This window comes from Cololabis saira, chromosome 18 (assembly GCF_033807715.1).
Source record: "Cololabis saira isolate AMF1-May2022 chromosome 18, fColSai1.1, whole genome shotgun sequence".
In the NCBI taxonomy this organism is placed as follows: Eukaryota; Metazoa; Chordata; class Actinopteri; order Beloniformes; family Belonidae; genus Cololabis; species Cololabis saira.
The window spans coordinates 30,135,274-30,160,941 of record NC_084604.1 but is presented as its reverse complement, the minus strand read 5'-3'; the positions used below and the strand labels follow the sequence as shown (position 1 = coordinate 30,160,941).

At 39.6% G+C, this 25,668-nt stretch overlaps 1 protein-coding gene across 5 annotated transcripts in view; it reads right to left on the bottom strand.

Moving 5' to 3' along the window:
- Window positions 1-25,668, bottom strand: part of ino80 (INO80 complex ATPase subunit) — a 53,600-nt gene that overhangs the window by 2,950 nt on the left and 24,982 nt on the right. For 3 of the 5 annotated variants that reach the window (XM_061746401.1, XM_061746403.1, XM_061746402.1), the window contains exons 28-36: window positions 13,247-13,374; window positions 8,336-8,430; window positions 7,505-7,577; window positions 6,173-6,331; window positions 5,195-5,297; window positions 5,017-5,105; window positions 3,882-4,034; window positions 3,234-3,444; window positions 510-725 (exon numbers count right to left, since the gene is read on the bottom strand). In XM_061746401.1, the coding sequence (XP_061602385.1) occupies window positions 510-725; window positions 3,234-3,444; window positions 3,882-4,034; window positions 5,017-5,105; window positions 5,195-5,297; window positions 6,173-6,331; window positions 7,505-7,577; window positions 8,336-8,430; window positions 13,247-13,374 (1,227 nt within the window). The remainder of the gene's footprint in view (window positions 1-509; window positions 726-3,233; window positions 3,445-3,881; window positions 4,035-5,016; window positions 5,106-5,194; window positions 5,298-6,172; window positions 6,332-7,504; window positions 7,578-8,335; window positions 8,431-13,246; window positions 13,375-25,668) is intronic. The other 2 variants (XM_061746404.1, XM_061746405.1) reach the window with 1 other exon arrangement.

The window sequence follows — 25,668 nt, the reverse complement described above, 5'->3', positions numbered from 1 at the left end:
GCGCTGCCATTGCTGGTCTTATAAAATGAACAAGAAGCCGTCAGAGTCGCTCTTTCGCTGATGTCACATCCTGACTCAGACGTCTGACTCCAACCCCCCGACCAATCGGTGGCCTGTAGTGTGATGATGTCAGATACAGCCCGACTCAGCCGCTTAGAACCTCGGCAGAGTAGTTACAGAAAAAGTACCTACTCGGCACGGGTATACGCCTAGTGGGAAAGCGCCAAACCGAGTGGAGGCGAGCCGAGCCGGGCTGAGTAGGTTCTAGTGGAAACGTGCCATTAGTGTGCAGTTTTGGGAGAGCAGGGTCTCTACACAATAAACAGCAACAATAATAATAATTTTATCCCTTCTAAGTGCAGAGCTTAAGGCAAGGCTGGCATGCAGAACTGGCTTGGGCTTTAGGAATGCAGATACCGTATACACAAAGCACATATAAACACACCCTTCTCTTTATTTTTTTAGATTCCTCTGCTGCACTTTAGGGGCTCTTTACTTCATTTATTGACCTTTTGCAACATTGTAGCCGTAAGCTGCGTAAGCTGCAGCTGAAGCAGCGGCCGCTCCGGCCATCGCTCCTGCCATAGCTGCCGCGCTACCCGCCGTCGACTTGCGCCCGCGTCCTTTCCCTCCAGACTTAGACCCGCTTCCTGATCCTTTAGGCCGCCCACGACTCCGCCCCGACCGGCCTCGGCCCGAACCGGCTGCGTCCGAAGCTGAAACACCTGACGGTAACAGGCAATGAAAGAAAAAGGAAAAATAAATTACATACTTTTGTCATTGTACTTGCTTTACCGGTTGTAATAAGTACTTTGGTACAATATTTCACATGTATATGTAGTAAATACTGATTCTGTATGAACACCGTAAGAGATAAATCAATCTGCAATAAGTTTACATAGGCTACCCAGAATATTCTGCACAGTTTGCTTTGGCCTTGGCCCAGTCTGTCAGAGATATTGTGGTAAATTTACTGCATTGACGAGCTATTAACATTAATTATTATTCATCATTACCATAAATACAGGCTGAGGCAAAAAAAACTGGAATATTGGTCCCATTTTCCATGCAGTTTGCAGAATCCGAGCCAAAGCTTGCCTCAATGGTAACTAATCCCTAGCAGCTTCTCCCCTCTCTCTCAAACTGCCCACATCGCTCTGGACGTCTGCGTTTTCTGTGAATGTTTTGCTCCTAACGCTGTGCTTCAGAGCCTTTTCTGTCACTAACACCGAGGCACACACATAAATCTTCCCCTCTCACCCTGCCATCTTGCTTAACTCAATAATCCCGCCTTTCGACTCTTTTGGCTAAGTGTATGAATTCATACTTTATTCTTCATTCGTATAACTCCATCATCTAGTCTCTGAAGACACCGACTTTATCCCAGCCCACCGGGGCTCCAATTATCAGGGTAATGGTAATGGGAATATGTATTTACTGGCAAGAGCCTTTTTGTACGTCAGAAAATATCCCACATAGGGTTCCAACGAGCCACCGGGTGAAGGATGGGTTACTTACTGCAGGAAACCCAAAGTATTGCTTCAGAAGCAAAAACACACTGTTATCTGGACCCCAGAGCAGACACAGCACACTGTTACACTGCAGATAAGGCCAAATTAAGGCCGCAAACAACTAAAAATGTTGATCCATTGAATTTCAGCCTGGTGCTGAAATGTTTATGTAGCAACTGAGGCGAAACAAGCAGACACTAGTCTGTTGGACATTCACAACAACCCTCAAAAAAGCATGGAAACTTTGACTGTGATATCTATTTGCTTAAAAAGTGACCAATACATACAATAACATTTTTACAACCATCTCAATAAAAGCGTGAAATTAGGATGTAAGAAGCCTAAGATTATTCTACCCTTTTCTGGATCGATGATGTCACAGTATCCTGCAAATCTGAGCTGCAAATCTGAGCTGCTAACTGAATTAATTATTCTCAGATTTAAGCCCCAAAAAGACTTCTTGAGCTGGTGATCACACTGCAAATACATACATATTCTGCCAAGCACACAAAAAGGGATTTTTTATCCTATTATGTAGGGGTGTAACAATATATCGTGCCATGAAATTTCGCGATCCAAAAACGTCACCATACGTGTCGTGGAGGTGACAAAGTGTATCGTGATATTGGGTTATTAATATTAATCTATTGTGTTGACTAGTAACGCGCATCTGACCGCGACCGCGCCTCGACCCGCGGACCAAAATCTTACTCCGCTCAGAAGAAACTAGTCCCGTTTTGAGCTCTGAACTTTTACTTATGTAAGGCTGGTGTAGAGTTAAGCCTTACCTTATTAAATTAAACCTTTTTGGGGTCGTGAGTAGGATAAACACGGGGCAACCTCTGCGTGAGTTCCAGTGTACTTCAATGTCCGCTCAACAGTGTAGGATTTTAGAACATCAACACAGCACCTAGTGCTGTATCACTCCGCCCAATCTAAAACAGACTAATCACTATAGATAAACTGACTAGTGTCATTTTAGTCCCTGATTTACAGAATATAAAGAATATATTTCTAAAATAATGAACCCTGAATCACCAAAATAACCTTAACAAAAATAAATCTCCTCTTACACTTATAAGGTGAGCATTAATCAATCTTTTTTATGATGTAAAATTGTATGTATTTATTTAATTTTATTTATTTATTTAATTTTAGTTGTTAAATTTCTGGAAAAGAAAAAAGTAAAATCATACATGAGAGAAACTATTCAGTTTGTGGCAAAATATTTGTACTTATATGAAACTGAAGATGCATAATAAAACCTGACATTTACTTTTAGTTCAGTTTGTGGAAAATAGTTGGCCTGGCTTTCTCTTTAAAATTTTAAGTTATAAAGAATTACAAACTGTAACAATAGGGCAAACGCACAGTATTGTTTTGTATTTTGTGTCTTTCAAATAAAAGACAATGTTTTCCAGTCATATGTTCCTCATTCAAGGTTGTAAAAAAAAAATACTGCTATAATATCGTATTGTATCGTTATCGTGACCTCAATATCGTGTCGTACCGTATCGTGAGATTAGTGTATCGTTACACCCCTACTATTATGTCTTCTTTAAAAGCTGTTTTATGTAAATCAGTTCAGCAGCAGTTACACAGAAATGCTTCTATAGTCAAATTTGTGGAACCGAGACACCAAAATGTAAATTTCAAAGCATTATCGCGCAGTTTTGGAACTACGTACTTAAAAAAAAAAAAAAATAGACTTTATTTTCTCACCATTCATGTTGTCAGAGACGGATCCTGACACCGAGGCGGGGGAGTTGGTTGCACGCGACTGCTGCGCAGAGGAAACGGGATCGTCCACGATGACCAGCATGTCGCTGCTGCTCTCGTCGGCATCGGCGTCCGGAGGTAACGAGCCGGGCTGGAGCTCGCTGCTCATGGAGATCTGTCCATGAAGAGGGGCACACACAGACAGATACACAGGCTGGGGGTCAGCAACGAGGGGTCAGGAACCAGGACAGTACAGCAAAGGTAAACGGGACGGGAACGGTGTCCGGAGCAAAGTGTGAAACGAGGAAGGAAAGGAAGCATCACATGCGAATGATGCGATGGAAAGTTTGGATGCATGTGGTAAAGCAATAAGGAGTCAACAAAGGGTTGGAGGGAGCCAAATAGAGAGAAGTGTGATAGAAAAATAGAAGAAAGGAGAAACAAAGCTTGAGAAGAGAAAGGGAATTTAGAAGAACACGATTTTAAAAAGCAGAGGCCGCTTGTGAACAACAGCCAAGAAACCTGCGAGATCAAGCAGGCTGTTAAATAAATCTCCACTTTGTCTTATCCATGTCCTAAACTCTAACAAACAGATGTTTCATTCTCCAACTCTCAGTCAAACACACGCACACCATCACTCCTGCTTCCCACCTCACTGAAAGGACTAGGCATGGCCGAGTCCATGTCAACGCTGATGAACGAGTCGTCTCCGTCCGCCGACAGGTTGGAGTTGTCGGCCGAGGGCGCGTGGGAAATGACCAGGTTCACTTCCTTTTTCCTTTTGTTCTCGGACTCCTCCTTCTTCTGCAGGTTCGGCAGAGAAAAAAAAAAACAGGTTTAATGTAGTGGGACTGCGAGGGAAGGTGAAACACGAACTGCCGGGAGGAAAATACTGAATTAAATCAAAAGTGCATGAGCATGATGGAAAGAATGACTTTCTCACTAAATCTACGGATGGAAAAATATCTGCAATACTGGGATAAACGGATTGTGTATATGACCACAAGAGATGTCCACTGACCCACTTCTTCTCATGAGAATAGGGTGTGTATCAATGTATAGGTGACCGACTGTTGTTGTATGTTATTCTGTATGTTTTGTTTTTTTTTCTTTGTATGATTTTTCTACAAAAATAAAGTATTAAAAAAAAAACGTGCATGAGCATGATTCATAAGGAGATTTTATAAAAAGGGATTTGATGCTTGCAAAGCTATTTTGAAATCTGAAATTCCATGTTCACTGTTTACAAAGCTGGAGAGGGACCATCTCTTTGGTTCCTTGAGAAGAAATGTTGGTGGTCCGTGGCAAAATAAAACTGTAAAAAAATGATTTAATTTCAGGGTGAATAATAAACTGTGCCCAATTCCTTCCTCTGGTGTCTCAAACAAACAATGTGGTTTCTCTGAAATTTCCTGGGGATACTCTGACCATTCCCAGAGAACATGTTGATCCCTCCTCACGCTTGTCAGGATGAAACAGCCATCATTTTAATGGCCTTTGCAAAAGAAACATCAAAACCTATTAATCAACTTTGTGTTCTCTGAGTGCTTCATTGCTCCTGAGTTTTTTTTATTTTGTATACATATTGCAAACTATGTTCAACCACCTTTCATCATAAAATCCTCTTTGCGGGGAAATTACACTTTTTTAATTTAAGAATTCTTCGGCCAACCCCAGAATTCACATATTTCTTTTATCATTTTCTGTCCTAATGTCAACCATTTCAGATTTGTTGCTTCTTGTTCTAAATCTTCCTCTCAAAGCTCAACCACAACCGTCTGCATACCTTCTCCGCGTACTTCTCCCTCTTCCTCTTGCGCTCCTTCACCTTGCTGGTCTCCTCCACCTGCCTCTTCTCGTCTTGTCTTTGTCGCACTACGGGAAGAGACGTGACGTCAGAAATCTTCCCTGCAGTTGGTGGTCAACGTTTTTCTGGACAGTCAAATCGAGTGATATGCACTTACGTTTCTTCTCCAGCTCGTCGTCGTCCAAAAGCAGGCTGACCACTTCTTTAGGTTTGAGTGTGTCTGGTTTAAAGTTGCCCCCAGAGATGACAACCCTTTGGATCTGGTTATGTGAAAACATTGAAGCATTAATCCTCTCTGTTATTATTAGTTTGGGTGTGATTCATAGATTACAGTTATTAATTGTCAAAAATGTTGTTAAATTGATTGTGATATCTTCTGCGAAGTGTTATATTACATCTAATGTTATTTTATTCCATATCTCTGTCAAATTTGTTCTTTTTTTATTATTACGAGGTAATAGGGCTGGGCGATATATCGAGATTTTAATATATATCGATAGATTTTCAAACGCGATATGGTACGAGACAATATCGTTTATATCGATTAAAAAAAAATATATATATACATATATATATATATTTTTTTTTTAATGATTTTGATATAGCTTATTTTGTGACAAATTGACTTGAATGTTTTATTTGAGATTTGCACAGATGTTTTGTTATTTGCACAACTGTCAACCTCAGTGGAAAAGTCTGCCTGTTACTGTCTACATTGTATTAATTGCACAATTGTGTATTTTAATTTAATTGTTATGCAGGAAAGGGATATTTGTTTTATTTTATTCAAGAAGCATTTTTATTCTATATATGCAGGCAGTTTATTTTTATTTCATTTGTTTTATACATTTTGATATTGTGCAGACCTCTGTTAATAAAGGTACCTGTGTGACATTTGGCACGAGGCTTTGTATTAAAAATGACTGTTTTTTTAAGGGTTTGCCTCAGAAAAAAATGAAGCTAACAGAGATGCTAACAGAGATGCTATGCTATAATGCTTTGGGGGAAACCCCAATTATGGCACAGAAAAAATATCGATATATATATCGAGTATCGCCATTCAGCTAGAAAATATCGAGATATGACTTTTGGTCCATATCGCCCAGCCCTACGAGGTAATGTTTGTTTTTTAGACCTCGCTCTTCTCCTTGGCGCGCTGCAGGATCCTCTCCTCGATGGTTCCCTGACAGATGAGGCGATAGACGGTGACCTGCTTGGTCTGACCCAGCCTGTGGGCCCTGTCCATGGCCTGTTGGTCCACCGTAGGGTTCCAGTCGCTGTCATAGAAGATAACCTGCAGGAGAAAACAAACCATCTTTTTATCTTTCTAAAATTGTGCCGAGACACCTTGGTGGAGTATTGGTGTACAACACTGCGCAAATTTAGGTGATGACGGTAAAAATATGAACCAGACGCTGCTTTCTCTTTCACTTTGTTACAACTACCTTTCATCCAGCCTTTTAACTCCAGTCTCACATAAACAGGGCTACATTGACAGAAAGGCAGCTGAGACATCTTATTTACACATTTACACAAATACGTCAAGGTGTTAGGGCTGGGGATCGATTCAAATATCAAGAATCGATTCGATTCCGATTCTTAAGATTCAGAATCGATTATCACGATCCGATTCGATCCGATATTGATTTGGGTTACTGTTAATAAAACTGTTTTTTCAGCTGTTGTAAGAATTATATGACTGTGTAGTTATGCAACATATTAATACTAGTATTATATTGAGATTCAACAGCAAGTATTGGCAGCTAATGATGCTGTAAGGACCAATCAGCTCCCAGAATGCTGATAGAACTGCTTTCAGAAACATCATGTGGGTCAGAATTACCAAACAGATCCAGGGAGGAAACCGAGGACGAAAGAAATCGCTTTTATTTTTTCCCCATTTATGAGAATTTGGTTTTTAACATTTATGCAAATGTAACCCCAAGACAGTATATAAAGCAAAGAAATATAGACAATTTATGCAATTATAACTGAAAACTTTAATGTTTTCATACCTTTAAACATATTTAAAGGCAAAAACATGGCACCAGTTTTCTCGTGTCCAACAAAATATTCCTTTTTTGGGCATAAACAAAAAAGTACCAAAAGTTGTAATGTATGGATGAAAAAAAAAAATAAAAAAATTTTCTTTTTAAATCGATCTTTAGACATATGAATCGATTTTTAGGAATTAATATGAGAATCGATTTAAAATCGGAGAATCGATCTTTTCAACACAGGCCTACAAGGTGTCCACACGTCATTAATGCTGAAACATTCATCATCCCATATCATGTACACGTGACAGAGATTAATTTATTCCACTTTTATATTGTATCGGCTACGGTTTGCTCCAGTCAGTGTTTGTGTGTGTGTGTGTGTGCGCGTGCGTGCGTGCGTGTGTGTGCGTGTGTGTGTGTGTGTGTGTGTGTGTGTGTGTGTGTGTGTGTGTGTGTGTGTGACTCACAGTGTCGGCAGCAGTCAGGTTAATGCCAAGCCCGCCGGCTCTTGTACTGAGCAGAAACACAAAGATATCCGTTCTGCAGAGAGGGCAGCGGGGGAGGAGTGGAGGAGGAGAGAAAGGAACCAGAAACACATTTACGACAGCAATTACAATCCAAATACTTGTACTTTATGACGGCATGGAATCAACTTGTATCATGAGTCGACGACAGATGAGGTAAACGTGAGTTAAACCCGGGTACGAAAGCCTATTTAAGAGAAGAAAAGCCGTAGAAATCAGAGTAATCAACAATAAAGCTACGTCATTAAATTTGTCCTCCCTCCAACGGGGATTTCTAAACTTTTTTTGGCATGTCTTCCCCAAGGAGGGAAAACACATTACCCCCCAACATGTGATTGTTTCATCAGCTGTAATTAAAGGCCGGAGAAGCAACTGATTCAAAAGCTGAATTTTAGTTAAAAAAAAAAAAGATGAGCACAATAACATTCGTAACTACATTTATTTTATCCACGTAAATTTTGTTCATTGTTTTTTTCTGGTGTCCCACCCCCACCCTCTGCAGTGGCTTTGTCCCTAATTTGGGAACTACTGCCCTACAACAAGAGCTGGAGTAACACTGGCGCCTGAGAGCTATGCACTAATGCGATCCAGAGCATGTGGACTCACAAAGCACACGCACACGCACACAAACACACAGTGGCACCACACTCATGCTTGTAATATTTGGACATGACATTAAACCGTTCACTGATTGCTTCATAATACAAAAACAAGCAGATTTACATTTAGTTTTATCGACACATACACACAGGATTATATTCTACCTTTACCCACCGGCTCTGGAAGTCAGCCACCATGTCTCTGCGTTCAGAAATCTTTGAGGATCCATCGAGGCGAATGTAGGTGTGGTTACGGTAAACCATGTACTCCTAGGAAGAAAAGACAAAAAAGAAGAAGAAAACCGTTATTTTATAAATAATGTGCATAGCTTCCTATTTATTCTGGTGTTTGCCAGATTAAGAAGAAAAGAAAAGTCAGTGCAGTCAGATGAGATTTATCTCATTCTGAGGGACTGTCTCCAGAAATCAGTGTGTATCAAATGTTTGCTGGACCAAAGATGTCATGCACTGAATATCTGTTGATTATCACTTCAAAAAACTGTGCATCAAATGAATGAAGTTCTGCATTCAATTTAAGAAGAAGTGCACCAGTCTGAATTTCTGGGTCTGACTGAGCAATCCTCCTGGGTGGACTATCCATGATGAAAACTACAGACTTCTACTCCATCCAAACTTGTTGAAATTTAAGTCTCAGAGGATTTTCTCAGAGTCAATGCAACCGTGCACTGAATTTAAGAAGTTCTCAAATATGCAACCTCAGAGGAAGATTTCCAAGAGTTAAGAAATATAAATATCTAATGCAAAAAAATCTTTCTGTGATAACAATTGTTTGTCCAAAATATTAAAATCCCACATTTGTTATGTGCATTTGTTGGAGTTTAGACTTCAAACCAAACCCTGAGAGACGAGAAAAACGCAGACACTAATATCTCTCCCCTCCCAGAAAGTCTGCCAAGCTTTCCCGTCTGTTTGCGTGGGGGTCTTCCGTTTGACGGGAGGGACTTTAACGTCTGAAAGCAGCAGCACTGATAAGGTGACACTTACTGCCCTGAACTTGCGACCTCCTCCATAAAACATGTCAATACATCCAAACCAACCAACCCGTCATAATCACCGACGGCCATCACAAATCACTTCACGCAATCATTTACCAATGATATCAAAAATTTGACACCATGTTTTCTGTGACCCCCTCCCAAACCCCCGTCATGACACCCGGGGCATCGGTCCTGCCAGAGCATGCCCTCTTCTGTTTGTCTGGCTCTGTTCCCAGCAACAACCATCTGCTCTGAGTGAACACGGCATTAGGGACCATTAGCCCCGTGCTCTCCAAAACGCTGCTGACATTGTTGAATTGGCTCCTGATACCTCGTGAAGCAGAATGCCGCAGACATCGCTGCTCTGGAGAAAGCCAGACTCAGTCGTCCAAACATACCGGTACCTCTAAATCATCAGAATAATAGTTTCACATGAGATGCCAATCTGTGAGTCAACGTTAAGCATAAGTGCACACAAACACAGGAACTGAGGTCTTATTCTAAGAGCACTTCTGCACTGAAATATAAACCTTAACAGCTGGCAGTTTTCTTTAATAGCGTGTTTCAGTTTGCGCTAACCGTAAGTGACAATGCTACAGCTGTGTTTTCCACTGCAAATGTTATAAATCAAGGTATCTTGGTATTTGGGTCAACCTGAATGCACACAATGTTTACTTTCATCCTTCAACTCTCAGCAGCCCATTAACAATCATGTTCAGTCAAAAAAATAAATAAAAAAATGCTGTTCATATATCAACACTGATGATGTATGGGAGGAGAAACAGATCAGAAGATAGAGTCTCTTTACAGGATTTATGACATTTTCTTTTTCCTGTTAATATGCTTGGATTGCTTTAAGTTAACCCAACCCTTAACCCAATTAACCCAATACAACCCTTTGTTAGGGCTGGGCGATATATCGAGATTTTAATATATATCGATATATTTTCAAACACGATATGGTACGAGACAATATCGTTTTTATCGATTTAAAAAAAATTTTTATTTTATTTTTTATTTTTTTTACTTTTATTTTTTATGATTTTGATATAGCTTATTTTGTGTTACTGTCTACATTGTATTAATTGCACAGTGTATTTTAATTTAATTGTTATGCAGGAAAGGGATATTTGTTTTATTTTATTCAAGACGCAATTTTATTCTATATATGCAGGCAGTTTATTTTTATTTCATTTGTTTTATACATTTTGATATTGTGCAGACCTCTGTTAATAAAGGAACCTGTGTGACATTTGGCACGAGGCTTTGTATTAAAACTGACTGTTTTTTTAAGGGTTTGCCTCAGAAAAAAATGAAGCTAACAGAGATGCTATGCTATAATGCTTTGGGGGAAACCCCAATTAAGGCACAGAAAAAATATCGAGATATATATCGAGTATCGCCATTCAGCTAGAAAATATCGAGATATGACTTTTGGTCCATATCGCCCAGCCCTACCCTTTGTTGTGTTTAATGCGTGTACATAATATAAAATGCATGTTTCAACTGTTTCTCGTCAATCCAGTCGATTGAAAATTAAGTCTGACAACCTTCTTTTAATTCTTTACTTAAATCATTTCTGAATTTCTTTATCAGTGCTCCCAAAAATCAGTGAAAGATTAAACCTAACAGCTGCTTACAATAGAGTTCGGTGTCATCTAAGTAGCCACAGACATGCAACTTAAGCAGGAGGCCGATGATCTGGCTTCCCTTCCTCGCTCTCGACTGCTTCCAGAAAACGCAAAGAGTGTTATTTTTCTTAAGGCCGTGCCGATCAGCGATCCATCACACAACAGCGTTATGTCACCAGAAGAACCGGCAGCCAACAGGCGACAAAAACAATAACACTAATGATTGAGATTAGCTTCAGCCAGACCTAGCTTGGGACCAAAAGTCTCATTTTCAGGAAATAAACTCCATCTGCAAAATTGTTTTCTTCAACCAGGGAGGAAGATAATACTGTAGAGGAAAACCGAAGCCAGATTGGGTGAATGTATGAATTCATTAGTGGTTGTCTTTAGTCCATTAGTAGGGGAGATGCGGTCATCCCTCCAGCCCTGTATCGCCTTCCATTACACCATAAGGCACAGTCGAATTGGCTCAGAAGATCAGGAAATCATAACGAAAAGAGACAACTAAGACTAAGACAGCCAATGAGAATCATTTTAAATCAGAAAGGCTGGCCTGCACTTTCTCAGCCATATTGAGCACTCTTGTTATAACGCTGCCGTTTTTCTAAAACCTTAAACACAAGTACTTCCAACATTTTCTTCCAGACACTAGGGATGGGCGGTATGGACAAAAAAATGTATCACGATAATTTCTGGCATTTATCCCAATAACGATAAAAAAATACCAATACAAAAAGTGTCATCAACGGGAATCTTTCTTTCTTTCTTTCTTTCTTTCTGGCATTTATCCAAATAACGATAGTCGTTTCTTTCTTTCTTTCTTTCTTTCTTTCTTTCTTTCTTTCTTTCTGGCATTTATCCAAATAACGATAGTCGTTTCTTTCTTTCTTTCTTTCTTTCTTTCTTTCTTTCTTTCTTTCTTTCTTTCTTTCTTTCTTTCTTTCTTTCTTTCTTTCTTTCTTTCTTTCTTTCTTTCTTTCTTTCTTTCTTTCTGGCATTTATCCAAATAACGATAGTCGTTTTCTTTCTTTCTTTCTTTCTTTCTTTCTTTCTTTCTTTCTTTCTTTCTTTCTTTTTGGCATTTATCCCAATAACGATAGTCGTTTTCTTTCTTTCTTTCTTTCTTTCTTTCTTTCTTTCTTTCTTTCTTTCTTTCTTTCTTTCTTTCTTTCTTTCTTTCTTTCTTTCTTTCTTTCTTTCTTTCTTTCTTTCTTTCTTTCTTTCTTTCTTTCTTTCTTTCTTTCTTTCTTCTTTTTTCCTCAATTTATCGTTTTTACTGTGAGATGGCAAATTCTTACCGTGGGGAATTTTATTGACGGTTTATCATGAACGGTAAAATATCACCCATCCCTACCAGACACACACAAGGACGGTCCTTAACCACCTGGGTCCAGCCCATATGGTATCAGAAGGTTCGGTTTGAGAAACAGCTCTGCACTTTGTGGGAAGGAATTCCCGATGACATCATGCCAGAGGCTCTTGGCTCTGCCGGGATGTTTGCAACAAATACGACGGCAGCAATAGAGAGCTGCATCTAGATCGTTGACATATGATCACAGTGCTGTCAAAACTGTTTTTCCGTGTTGTTTCTTCCAACAGAGAACACAATAATACATATTTTACACTTCTGCGTTTATTTAAACTTTAACCCCGGTAGCTTGTGATATCAAATGAGATTATAGGTAACCCGGAGGCTTCAAACAGAGAAAAGACTTTATAACTTTTGGTGCTGTGGGTTGTTTTTTTTCCCCTGCTTAAATTCAAACATCTCTTATTTCAAAAAAATACCAAGATCATATGATGACATATTGTTGACACCGTGCCAAACCAAGCAGCTCAGCGCTCTTATCCGGTGCAGATCTGTTGCTGTTGACAGTAGTTATCCTTTTGCTAGCTTGGACTTAAGTGCAGAAATAACTAACGTCTCTTCATCTTTTAATTTTATTTCTCCTTTCTTTCACCCCAAAGCTTTTGCCACTCCCATCTCCTTCTTGTCTCTCCACCTGCCTTTATCCCTATCAACCTACAGTTATCACTCCCATCTGGCTGCCTCCCCTGCAGATGAGCCCCCTTTAATTAGTCCTGACCTGTTAATTAGCAGTCTAATGGCTGCGCTAACGAGGGACAGGCAGGCTTATTAGAGGTATTGTGGCTCAATACCCCACTGGTGCCACTAGATGATTTAAACAACTTAGAACAAAAACAGATTTATGCAAAAAATATAAACAGAACTGCTTCGGCTTGGTGTTAAAGCAAGCAAAGGGTATGAATATTGATGAGCTGTTAATCACAGTAAAGTATTTATGAGATACATTTAACGTGTGTGCGTGTGCATGTGCGTGTGTGTGTGTGTGTGTGTGTGTGTGTGTGTGTGTGTGTGTGTGTGTGTGTGTGTGTGTGTGTGTGTGTGTGTGTGTGTGTGTGTGTGTGTGTGTGTGCTGGTGTTTTTATTTGTACCTCCAGCAGGTCTATCATGCGTGTCATCTGGGAGTAGATGAGAACTCGGTGTCCCTGGGCCTTTAGCCGACTCAGAAGGATATCCAAGGTGTGGAGCTTTCCACTCTCCGTGATCAGGCTTTCCTTATCTGAAAAAAGGGAAAATTAAAGAATGAAAACCAAAAGCCCCTTAATAAGAAAAGTTGCAGTTTGAGCTCCAGTTTGCTTTCACTGTGGACAGCCAAAATGTCAAACCCACATTTAAAATTAAATACAGAAGCTTACATAAAGTTATCACCATCATCATAAAATGATTCTCTCTCATCTTCTGGCATTTTTACTGAAGTAGACCAGATTAGGGGTTGATCCTTGTAGCACCCTATAATGTAATAATTTCCTGAAAATATAATAACGCCTGAAAATATAATAACATTTGCACTTAACTCAATCGAATATGTAATAAAACCCAATAATGTAACTTGACCAATAATGTAATAAAATATCCTGACTGATATTGTAATAACATTTTTACCGATAATGTAATACCTTATTACATTATTGGGAATTTATTACATTTTCAGGTGGATCCTTTTTTTTTTTTTTTTTTCCAAAACTGATAATGTAATACTTGACAAATAATGTAGTATATATGTTAATTTTCAGTCCAGAGTTCTACATTTTGTGTTTTAAGTATCTAAGAATATTATATACGCTGGATTTGAAACACCAGAATGACTATTGGCTTAAATTGCAGACTTTGAGTACCATGTAATAAATTCCCAATAACGTAATAAGGTATTACATTATTGGTAAAAATGTTATTACAATATCCGTCAGGATATTTTATTACATTATTGGTGAAGTTATTACATTATTGGGTTTTATTACATTTTCAATTGAGTTAAGTGCAAATTTTATTACATTTTAGGGCGTTATTACATTTTCAGGAAATTTTTACAATATAGGGTGCTACAATCCTCTTAAAATAGTTTCTGATCTATTGATTTTTTAAATAAAGTATGTGCCCTTATTGACTGCTGAGAGCAAAGAGAACAAGTAGGAGGAAAAGAAAGAAAGAAAAATCATGATAAAGAGATTTACATTCATTTCAGGCAACGGCACAAAAGATGAGCAAATATGCTGGGCAGTTGCTCGTGAGCCACGTCAAAGTTGTCACCATGACGGTGTTCGCTTGCCTTCAAATGACTGACCAGTAGGAATGGGCGATATTTTACCGTTCACGATAAACCGTCAAAAAAATTCCTCACGATAAGAATTTGTCATATCGCGGTAAAAACGATAAATTCCCGTTGACGTTTTTGTGTAAAACTGATTTATGGTTCTGTGTTAAATCCACGCACAACGTACGGGAGGGAGGGAAGGAAGGAAGGAAGGAAGGAAGGAAGGAAGGAAGGAAGGAAGGAAGGAAGGAAGGAAGGAAGGAAGGAAGGAAGGAAGGAAGGAAGGAAGGAAGGAAGGAAGGAAGGAAGGAAGGAAAGGGGAGAAGGAAGGAAGGAAGGAAGGAAGGAAGGAAGGAAGGAAGGAAGGAAAGGGGAGAAGGAAGGAAGGAAGGAAAGGGGAGAAGGAAGGAAGGAAGGAAGGAAGGAAGGAAGGAAGGAAGGAAGGAAGGAAGGAAGGAAGGAAGGAAAGGGGAGAAGGAAGGAAGGAAGGAAAGGGGAGAAGGAAGGAAGGAAGGAAGGAAGGAAGGAAGGAAGGAAGGAAGGAAGGAAGGAAGGAAGGAAGGAAGGAAGGAAGGAAAGGGGAGAAGGAAGGAAGGAAGGAAAGGGGAGAAGGAAGGAAGGAAGGAAGGAAGGAAGGAAGGAAGGAAGGAAGGAAGGAAGGAAGGAAGGAAGGAAGGAAGGAAGGAAAGGGGAGAAGGAAGGAAGGAAAGGGGAGAAGGAAGGAAGGAAGGAAGGAAGGAAGGAAGGAAGGAAGGAAGGAAGGAAGGAAGGAAGGAAGGAAGGAAGGAAGGAAGGAAGGAAGGGAGAAAACAAGGAAAGGGGAGAAGGAAGGAAGGAAGGAAGGAAGGAAGGAAGGAAGGAAGGAAGGAAGGAAGGAAGGAATGAGCCAGAAAGAAAAAAGGATAAATTCTTGTTGATGAGGTTTTTGTGTAACAAACATGGCGGATCTGAGAGCGAAATAGATTTATAGTTACAATGGTGGAGTTGAATTGGTATTTTTTTTTATCGTCATTTTTATCGTTATCGGGATAAATGCCAGAAATTATTGTGATACATTTTTTAGTCCATACCGCCCATCCCTACTGACCAGTCAGTCTGAGGTGGGGCAAATCTGACCCTGGGTCTGCTGCTGAAGTGGTTCTCTTCATGTCCGGCTGATGAGGAATTAACGTCGTCTGCCACAATGGCAGAAAGAGGTAAAAGGCCGGGGCGAACATCGACCCAGCGACAGGCACACGGTGGTGTTTGAGCAAGGGGTCGTGACCCCGAGCAGAGAATCTAAGGCCAGGGTCAGGTGACAGGGTCGGGTCAGAGTTACAAAAGAGTCCCCATGGGAGAGTCAGGCTTGGTCATCTTGCACTCGAGTCGGACACTTGTTCATAAACTAGCTTGTGCAGCAAAATCTCAGATTAAAAAAAAAGACTTCCTGCCAATATAATAAGCCTTATTTCCTTGATTTGTCATTGTGACTAGGCTTGTGTTGAAGAAAACGATTTTCCGATTCTAAATCGATTCTCATATTAATTCCTAAAAATCGATTCTTATGTCTAAAGATCGATATTTTTTGGGGGATTTTTTTTTTTCCATCATTTTCGCCAGGTGAACTTTAATCCCAGTAGTCGGACACACAGTTTGTCATGACACTTCTGAAAAATGCCAGGTGCTTCATGGCAATATGTGTGCGTGGTGACAGAATAAATTAGATAAGCTAAAATGATTTGTTTACTGCATGAACTGTTGAAATTTCTTTCTTTTTTTGCACTTTAAATGGATATTTAAAGGCCTGTTTGAGTTATTTATTTCTTAGTTATTTCACAATAATTATTGTGAAATTATTATTTCACTAGTTATTTTACAGTCATATAATTCAGGCAACAGCTCAAAAAACACTAAGCCAAATCAATAATTAATAATCGAATCGAATCATGATAATCGATTCTGAATATTAAGAATCGGAATCGATTCTTGACATTTGAATCGATACCCAGCCCTAATTGTGACGTAACAACCTTTATTAAAATCATGTTTCGTCAAATGAAAAGACAAAACCTGAAGATGTAAAGTGAACATAAACACATAAAGTGAACACCAGCACTAAAGTGTTCTTGATAGTCCAACAAAACTCACCAGGGCAAATGGATATTTCTTGACTTTTAATCAGTACCATTCTATGCTAATCTGTACTCAAACTGAACCCTGACCCATCACCCCACTGGTATAGCTTCCTTAAAAAGGTCAGATCCTGCAGAGGTGTTAAAGAGGAACTAATAGAAGAGGTGAAAAGGCAAAATGCTCTGGGGAGGCACCGAAAATCCCACCGACAGGTCACTGTGGAGGGCTGTTAGCCTGTCAAATCCTGTCAGTCTTGGGCGCACAGACACAAAACTAATTAAAACCCAGATTACTTCTGAATTAAAGTGAAGTATATGTCTTCAAGCTTTTCTCCCTTTGACAACTCAAGTGCAAATCCTCTGGCCCGTCTCCAACAGGAAATTGAGGGTTAAACTGAATGAACTGCTAGCATTTTTTAAATAAGTAGTATTACGTGTTCTTACAAGAAAAAATACACTAATAGGCCACTTTATTACTACATATACAAACTCTCACCACTTTATTAGGTTACTGGGGGTGTTTAATAAAGTGGCTACTGAGTTGAAGTGTAGTGAGAAAGGTCTACTGTGGGTGAAGTATCAATATTTTTGTCATGCTTTATTATGTTATGCTATCGCATATAAGAAGCTGAAATGAACTGGGCCAAAAATACTGATGATGGAGAAAAAGAAAAGGGAAGATGATCTCAGGGGAATAATAAAAGATAGTAATAATAGCAAGAGAAAAGCTCAATTCGAAGCAGATCTGGTACAATTCTGGATTTACTATGAAGGAAGGCTATTACTAACTTTTACGGCTAAAATGTTGTTCTGTACCAAAAAGGTCCAGGGCACTGCCTGCTGCCGATACAGTAAATTATTAATCTTTCCTTTAAACTGGCCTTGGCGTCAAGAAAGTGAATCACCGGAAAAGTAAATGGATGAGAGAAGGGGAGATTGCGAGACACGGGAGAGAGAGAAAAAAAAAAAGAAAAGGGTCCAGACAGAGTGAGGACGTCTGTGGTGGCTCCGGCTACAGTGAGGCAATATTAGAATGGCGGTTGCTGCGGTGTTGTTGAGGTTTAGATCAGACGGTGGCTCCTCACCACAGGTGCCAGTCTAACCATGACTCCTGCTCAGTCAAGGGCACCCACTTACCCTGTGGGCGCAGATACAAGCATCAGAACGCAAACCGCCGCTTGGCAAAGAAGCACATGCTCATATAAGGCGATATTGCTCAACCTCCTGCCATTCATCTGTTTCTGTTTAGCAGAATATATAAGGGCATAGTCCAATGTCATGCTTGAAGATGGGTTAAATCCCTAAATGTATGTAAACCTATTCCTGCAGGGCGTCAATTGGGAATCCTCCATTAAACATTTAGATGTGGTTATTTCAGTACACAGTGGAGCTGTAGGACTTTAAGAGCTGTAGGATTTTGTTCATGTGTGGATTATGATGGATGCATTAACTGGGGAACAATTGTACTCGTTAAGAAAGCGACCATCTGATGTTTGCCTGCAATGGTGACATTATGTTCTGGTTTCTGATTGCTGGGATCATCTGACCACAAATATACTGAATACTCAGTGGTATTCTAGCTTCAAGGAAGTTATCTGCACACAAGGAAAATGCTAAATAATCAAAAGGAAACAGATTGAACCAGACTGTAAAAAAAGAAAAAAGAAAAAGAAAAAACATGCAACCATTCAGACTTCCTAAAGCCCAGAAATGTGGCTTAGAGAGAGAGGTGGCCGAGTTCAAAAACATTTAGTGCTGCATACACTCTAAATATTGCTGCCATACCCCATAAAAGGGAAGCCAAAAAAATGAATGACTGCAATCTGGGAGGGCTTTGGTGGTCTGTGTCGTACCAACGTAACACTCATGAGCTTATATTATGAGCTACATGTGGTTTTAGAGAAAGGCATGATCACTGGTCATAACTGCAAATAACCAGATGGATTGTAGTAACCATGCATTTAACATAAATTACGGAAGGCTTAGTGGGGCTAAAATTGCAGATGTATAATGATTTTGTTGATATTTACTGGCCTTAAAGATCCAGAAAACATTAGTTTATATGGTAAAAGAATTAAAAACTAGCTGATGAGAACACATTGGAAGGTAGGAATGGGCGATATTTTACCGTTCACGATATACCGTCAAAAAAATTCCCCACGGTAAGAATTTGTCATCTCGCGATAAAAACGATACATTCCCGTTGATGACGTTTTTGTGTAAAGCTGATTTATGGAAGGAAGGAAGGAAGGAAGGAAGAAGGAAGAAGGGAGGGAGGGAAGAAAGAAAGAAAGAAAGAAAGAAAGAAAGGAGCCTGAAAGAAAGAAAGAAAGAAAGAAATGAGCCTGAAAGAAAGAAAGAAAGAAAGAAAGAAAGAAATGAGCCTGAAAGAAAGAAAGAAAGAAAGAAAGAAAGAAAGAAAGAAAGAAAGAAAGAAAGAAAGAAATGAGCCTGAAAGAAAGAAAGAAAGAAAGAAAGAAATAAATGAGCCTGAAAGAAAGAAAGAAAGAAATAAATGAGCCTGAAAGAAAGAAAGAAAGAAAGAAAGAAAGAAAGAAAGAAAGAAAGAAAGAAAGAAAGAAAGAAAGAAAGAAAGAAAGAAAGAAAGAAAGAAAGAAAGAAAGAAATGAGCCTGAAAGAAAGAAAGAAAGAAATGAGCCAGAAAGAAAGAAATAAATGAGCCAGAAAGAAAGAAAGAAAGAAAGAAAGAAAGAAAGAAAGAAAGAAATGAGCCTGAAAGAAAGAAAGAAATGAGCCTGAAAGAAAGAAATAAATGAGCCAGAAAGAAAGAAAGAAAGAAAGAAAGAAAGAAAGAAAGAAAGAAAGAAAGAAAGAAAGAAAGAAAGAAAGAAAGAAAGAAAGAAAGAAAGAAAGAAAGAAAGAAAGAAAGAAAGAAAGAAAGAAAGAAAGAAAGAAAGAAAGAAAGAAAGAAAGAAAGAAAGAAAGAAAGAAATAAATGAGCCTGAAAGAAAGAAAGAAAGAAAGAAATAAATGAGCCTGAAAGAAAGAAAGAAAGAAAGAAATAAAATGAGCCTGAAGAAGAAAGAAAGAAAGAAAGAAAGAAAGAAAGAAAGAAAGAAAGAAAGAAAGAAAGAAAGAAAGAAAGAAAGAAAGAAAGAAAGAAAGAAAGAAAGAAAGAAAGAAAGAAAGAAAGAAAGAAAGAAAGAAAGAAAGAAAGAAATGAGCCTGAAAGAAAAGAAAGAAAGAAATGAGCCAGAAAGAAAGAAATAAATGAGCCAGAAAGAAAGAAAGAAAGAAAGAAAGAAAGAAAGAAAGAAAGAAATGAGCCTGAAAGAAAGAAAGAAATGAGCCTGAAAGAAAGAAATAAATGAGCCAAGAAAGAAAGAAAGAAAGAAAGAAAGAAAGAAAGAAAGAAAGAAAGAAAGAAAGAAAGAAAGAAAGAAAGAAAGAAAGAAAGAAAGAAAGAAAGAAAGAAAGAAAGAAAGAAAGAAAGAAAGAAAGAAAGAAAGAAAGAAAGAAAGAAAGAAAGAAAGAAAGAAAGAAAGAAAGAAAGAAAGAAAGAAAGAAAGAAAGAAGTTTTGCAGTACAGGTGTACTAATTTAATTGTTTTTTATTAATTCAATTTAATTGGTGTAGTTTAGTTAGTTTAGGTTTTTTTTAATCGTCATTTTTATCGTTATCGGGATAAATGCCAGAAATGATCGTGATACATTTTTTAGTCCATACCGCCCATCCCTATTGGAAGGGTGTATACACGATCATACCAGGAGAACATGTGATGAGAATTGCATCGCTCTAGATGAGCGACTTTTAAATACATTTTTGGATTTAAATGCAATGAAAAGAATAAAAAAAAACAACTTCAAAAACCATCAAATGATAATGATGAGGGCTGTGTTAGGTTCGCATCTCCAAAACACTACCAAATTGCATGCAGTGTTGCACCACTCTGCGGTTGCTATGGATACACATATCAAGCTTCACCACCTGCCCTGTCCCCCTTTTTAACACCCCACCACCACCACCACCCCCACCCCCGCCCGCTTCACTCCAATCCAGCCTATCCTTACCGCCTGCTGGCAGATTAAGCTACACTCCCCTGTCCCTCCTCTCTCCCCCATCCACACCCTCTAGCAAGCTCTCCATCCTTCCCTCCTCCACGACAACAGACTCTCCCTGTCACCCTCCACCCCCCCTTACACACACACACACGCACGCACACACTCTCCTTCCCTCCTGCTGTCTGTCCCCCGACATTGTAATTCAATCCCTGTAGGGCCAGAGCCAGGGGCCTGACATGGTCCTGACCCAATTAGAGGCGTGCTGCCAGCTAATTAACCCTAGTACAGCCCTGGTGCCTGGCGCCTGATACTCCCAAACCAAGTACAGCACTAATTTCATTAATACGCCACTACAGTCCTCTGTCCTGCCCTGTCCCCCTTCCCTCTCGCTTCTGCTGCCAAAGCAGAAGAAAAAAAAAAAAAAAAAAAAAAAGCAAAGCTGCCCTCACCAGTGAGGCAAAGCAAGACAGATGCGCCCAAGAGAGAGGAGACAAACAACAGCGTGACTGCAGAGTAAGAGCTGGTAAAGGAAGATGGATGGATGGTTATGTGAGAAAGAGAGACAGATGGGAGGCCACGGAGCAGGTCGGATCCACGATCGAACCGCGCATCAGCTTCTCACTGTATAATGATATATTACACTGTGCAATCAATAAGTCAATGGGCAACACTTGTTCGGCACTGCTGATGATGGAAATATTAACCTGACACTACTTTGCTGCTCGTGCACATATTGACAAAAATCAGGATATAAACTTAATTTTCTAACAGCGACAGCATCAGGGTAGTTAAGAGCCAGATGCCAGTGAGAGGTTTGGATAGCTGCTCGTTAAGACCCCGACTGAAAAAAGGGATACGTTTCACAAAATGCAGCCCAAGAGTCTGACTGCATTTAGTGGATACTAACTCAAGTCGGGAGGAAGAACATTTACAAGAACATGCTGTCTCGGAAACTCAGAAATAAGCCTGCCGGCCAAAGAATGACAGAAAGTGAGTGATGAACTGCACTGATATGCACATATATATAGGACATGCTTGCACATGCATCACCGTCTCCTCTCAACTATATACGAAGAGCACGTCTTCTGGGTTTTTAATGAGTGGAGAACCAAGTGAAGAGACAATCAGATGAGGATTAACTTGGTTTGCTGGTTAACTTCACCACACTGCAGCCACCCACTGTTAACTATATTATTGAGATAGATCACGCTGCCTGCTCTGGACAAGAAGAGAGTGAGCGAGATCTTACTGGGTCTCTACGGTCAAGGATCAGGAAAGAATAATATGGCTAATGTCTCCCCCTTCAGTCTATTTTGGATCACTCAGCTCATTAAGATTTTCTTCCTTTTTGTATACACTTTAATAGGTCATAAGGACATTTCTGTTCTATATACAGCCTGCTGGCTGTTTTCTTTTTGTTTTTTCTTTGCTGCTAGAAAGAAAATCCCACAGACAGTTAGCGGTGCCAGTTTTAATGCAGATTGAGAGAGGGCAGAGTCAGACGGTGATGTGGTAAGGCTGGCCGTCTGTGTTGTTTTGTGCCTGTCTATCAGAGGGCTGGGGAAGCTTCCTGCCATTTTGCTGGAGAGCTGGGTTTCTTTGAAGGGACAGGAAGGCAAAACTGCATTTCCACAGTCTAATGTGAGCTGCAGGGCCAAAACTTGCATGCCTCTTGCTCATAGTCTGATACACGGACACACACAGACACACACACACAACACACACACACGCAAGGGATTCAAATGCGCTACCAAAAACAAGCAAGCATTACACTGAAATACCAAAGTATTCACATTCTTCGTCCTTCACAGCAGTAAGAGTCAAATCCCATTCGTAGTAAAAGCTACAAAAAGAGTTCTATAGTGAGAATCCCATCATTTTGTGGGGAGGTTCTTTTCAATTAAGTTTAAAAAAGACAGAGGCCCCACAAACACCAAGGAAAGCAATTTCTGTCACACACCAATGTTGTGTAAGTGGGTGCAAGTTACAAAGAATTTCCTTTCAAACTGATTTTTATTTTGCATATGATGTTTAAAAAAAAGCTATTTTTTCTGCAGTGAAAGCGAAAGATTTTGTTTGCCTTAAATCTAATAAAATATATCAGACATTATCAGATCTGCTCATGATTTGATTATGTATTTAATATAGGGCTGCAACTAACGACTAATTTAATAGTCGACTAGTCACCGACTATTGAAACGATTAGTCGACTAATCGGGATAATTTGTAATTTTTTCTTAAATTTAGCATGTCGCTTTAATTATGTGGCAAATGATAATAAACATGAGAAAGATGGGTAAAAATGGAAAAACACGTCTGGCGACAATTGTCGACAATGGAATTAATTGTCGACAATTTTGATTATCGATTTTTGTCGACAACGTCGACGAATCGTTGCAGCCCTAATTTAATACATCTCCAAAGCCACCATTTCTATTAGTGATTAAAGTAAAAAAAGTTGAGCTGACTTACTGAGCTGCTAACCAGCACTCCAGCAGCGTTTCCTGTAATCTTGACTGTCAGGATTAATTGAGCCAGATCACCTAAAGAAAACTTTAATAAGCGGAATCCGCTTTGTAATGTAGATCACCGACTCTGCCACTGGAGAACATTTGGCTTCCTCGCCTTTGAAATCTCCAGGGTTAATTTTGTGGTATGTTCTGGGTCACAGTCCATCTGTTCTACGAGGCATCGTCCTGTCTGGGCTTCATCTGAACAGAGAGTATCTTCCTACTAGGAATGGGCGATATTTTACCGTTCACGATAAACCGTCAAAAAAATTCCCCACGGTAAGAATTGTCATCTTGCGATAAAAACGATAAATTCCCGGAAGGGAAGGAAGGAAGGAAGGAAGGAAGGAAGGAAGGAAGGAAGGAAGGAAGGAAGGAAGGAAGGAAGGAAGGAAGGAAGGAAGGAAGGAAGAAATGAGCCAGAAAGAAAGAAAGAAAGAAATGAGCCTGAAAGAAAGAAAGAAAGAAAAGAAAGAAAGAAGAGAGAAAGAAAGAAAGAAGAAAGATATGAGCCTGAAAGAAAGAAAGAAAGAAAGAAAGAGCCTGAAAGAAAGAAAGAAAGAAAGAAAGAAAGAAAGAAAGAAAGAAAGAAAGAAAGAAAGAAAGAAAGAAAGAAAGAAAGAAAGAAAGAAAGAAAGAAAGAAAGAAAGAAAGAAAGAAAGAAAGAAAGAAAGAAAGAAAGAAAGAAAGAAAGAAAGGATAAATTCCCATTGATGACGTTTAGTAGCATTTATTATTCTTTCAGAGCAGTGTTTTGGGGGGCTCCAAAGACTGAATGTGGTGATAGATTTATAATTACAAAGGTGGAGTTGAATTGGTATTTTTTTTATCGTCATTTTTATCGTTATCGGGATAAATGCCAGAAATTATCGTGATACATTTTTTAGTCCATACCGCCCATCCCTACTTCCTACATACGTCATATTGGACCTGGCTGCTTGTGTCCTCTGTCACAGCTTTTGACAAACACTCGGAGACCCACAGCCATCAAAAGCCATACATTTCCATGCCATCACACAACCTACAGTACACTTGATTCACCGGTGGTGGTGATTCATTTCCATCATGGGCTGTCTCCATTCATTTTCTTCCTGTCAGTCTGCTGATCATTCATCTTAGTCTACTCCGTCAAAACGCTACTGTTCCAGAGCGCCTCCGGCTTTGTAAGATGCCTTATGGAAAATAATGAACACGGGCAGCTGCACACCGTACTGGGTTTTAGTGATATACCGTTATTGATTATGTTTTGAATCTGTCTGACTTTCATTTCTGGCAAATAAGATCTTTTTTTTTCCCTTTCCTCGAGAATGCTTCTTAGCTTGTGGTGAACCAGGTATATTTGCCACTTTGAAGAAATCTCTTCAGGTAGGTGTTGGATAATGATATGTTTATCTCCTGGAGAGTGTTATTCGCTTGGCCTAAACGTACACTGCAAAAACTCTTTCTAAGGAAGTTAGAAAAACAACAACCTTGTTTCCAGATAATTAGAAGACTGTTTTAGACTACTTTTTGTAGTTTTAAGAGTTCTAGTCAAGAGAAGTTTTTAAGGTGTTTTTACTTAAAACAAGACAAGATTTATAACGCTTATTTCTAAAAAAGGGCTAATTTTGCAGTGAAGAGGAAGCATTTTTCTCTTTATCGCTGAGAGAATCTTGGAATCGTTGACCACTACTGTCTTTCGAGGATATTCTAATTGGTGAGTTATATTTTTCTCATAAAATACCAGCATATGGATGATATTTAAGTCTTTTTAATTGAGAACTCCTTTAATAGTATATTTTGGGTGCCAATGAAAACCGTATAAATGTTTTGTTGATAATATCCAATTCATACATCTTCCATTCTTTATAATCACCACTGATAGATCTCATTCAGGTGCAGCAACACATCATAGTCATTACTTACTAATCTTATTAATATACTGTAGACAAGTGAACCTTTTTTGAATGAAACACATCTTTCCTTCTGGGAAATCCTGCCCACACAATAACAAATGGATTCTGTGGCCCAAACCATTACAGCATCAATTGTTTTTTTCCCCCTCTACTGCCTGATTACTAATAAGTCCTCTGATTAGATTGCTCCATCGATATCAGCGGGCAGTGCTACTCACGCCATGGCACTCAAACAAACAGTTATTCGGCGCTGCCATTTGTTCTAAAGGTGTGGGGCTGGGAGTACCGAGGAGCGGGAGGGTGGGAAACTTCAGCTGAGCTACTGTACATATCTGAGCCTTGATGTGGCAACAATGTGTTCAGTGCAGGAACGGGTGCCGAACTGTTGGGTCACTTCCTTCCTACTGAGGCTGAGAAAGAAGTGGGAGACCAGACGGACTCAAAGGCCGTGGCAAGATACCGATTCCAGACCGGCGCACGGTCCTGTCTGTTAGCGAGGGAGAGAGAGAGAGACGGAGGTGAGGCTTGTCCTCGGTTCGTGTGTGAGGACAGGCAACGCCGCTGAGCGTGGGAGAGTGTGAGCGGCGAGCTGAAAGACACCTCAGGCCCTGTGTGAGCAGCGCACAATTCCCTGAATGTGCTCCGTTGTACACAAACAACACACATACACACACTTACTCGCACATAGACAGACCATGTAGTAGTGTTACCTAACTGAGCACTT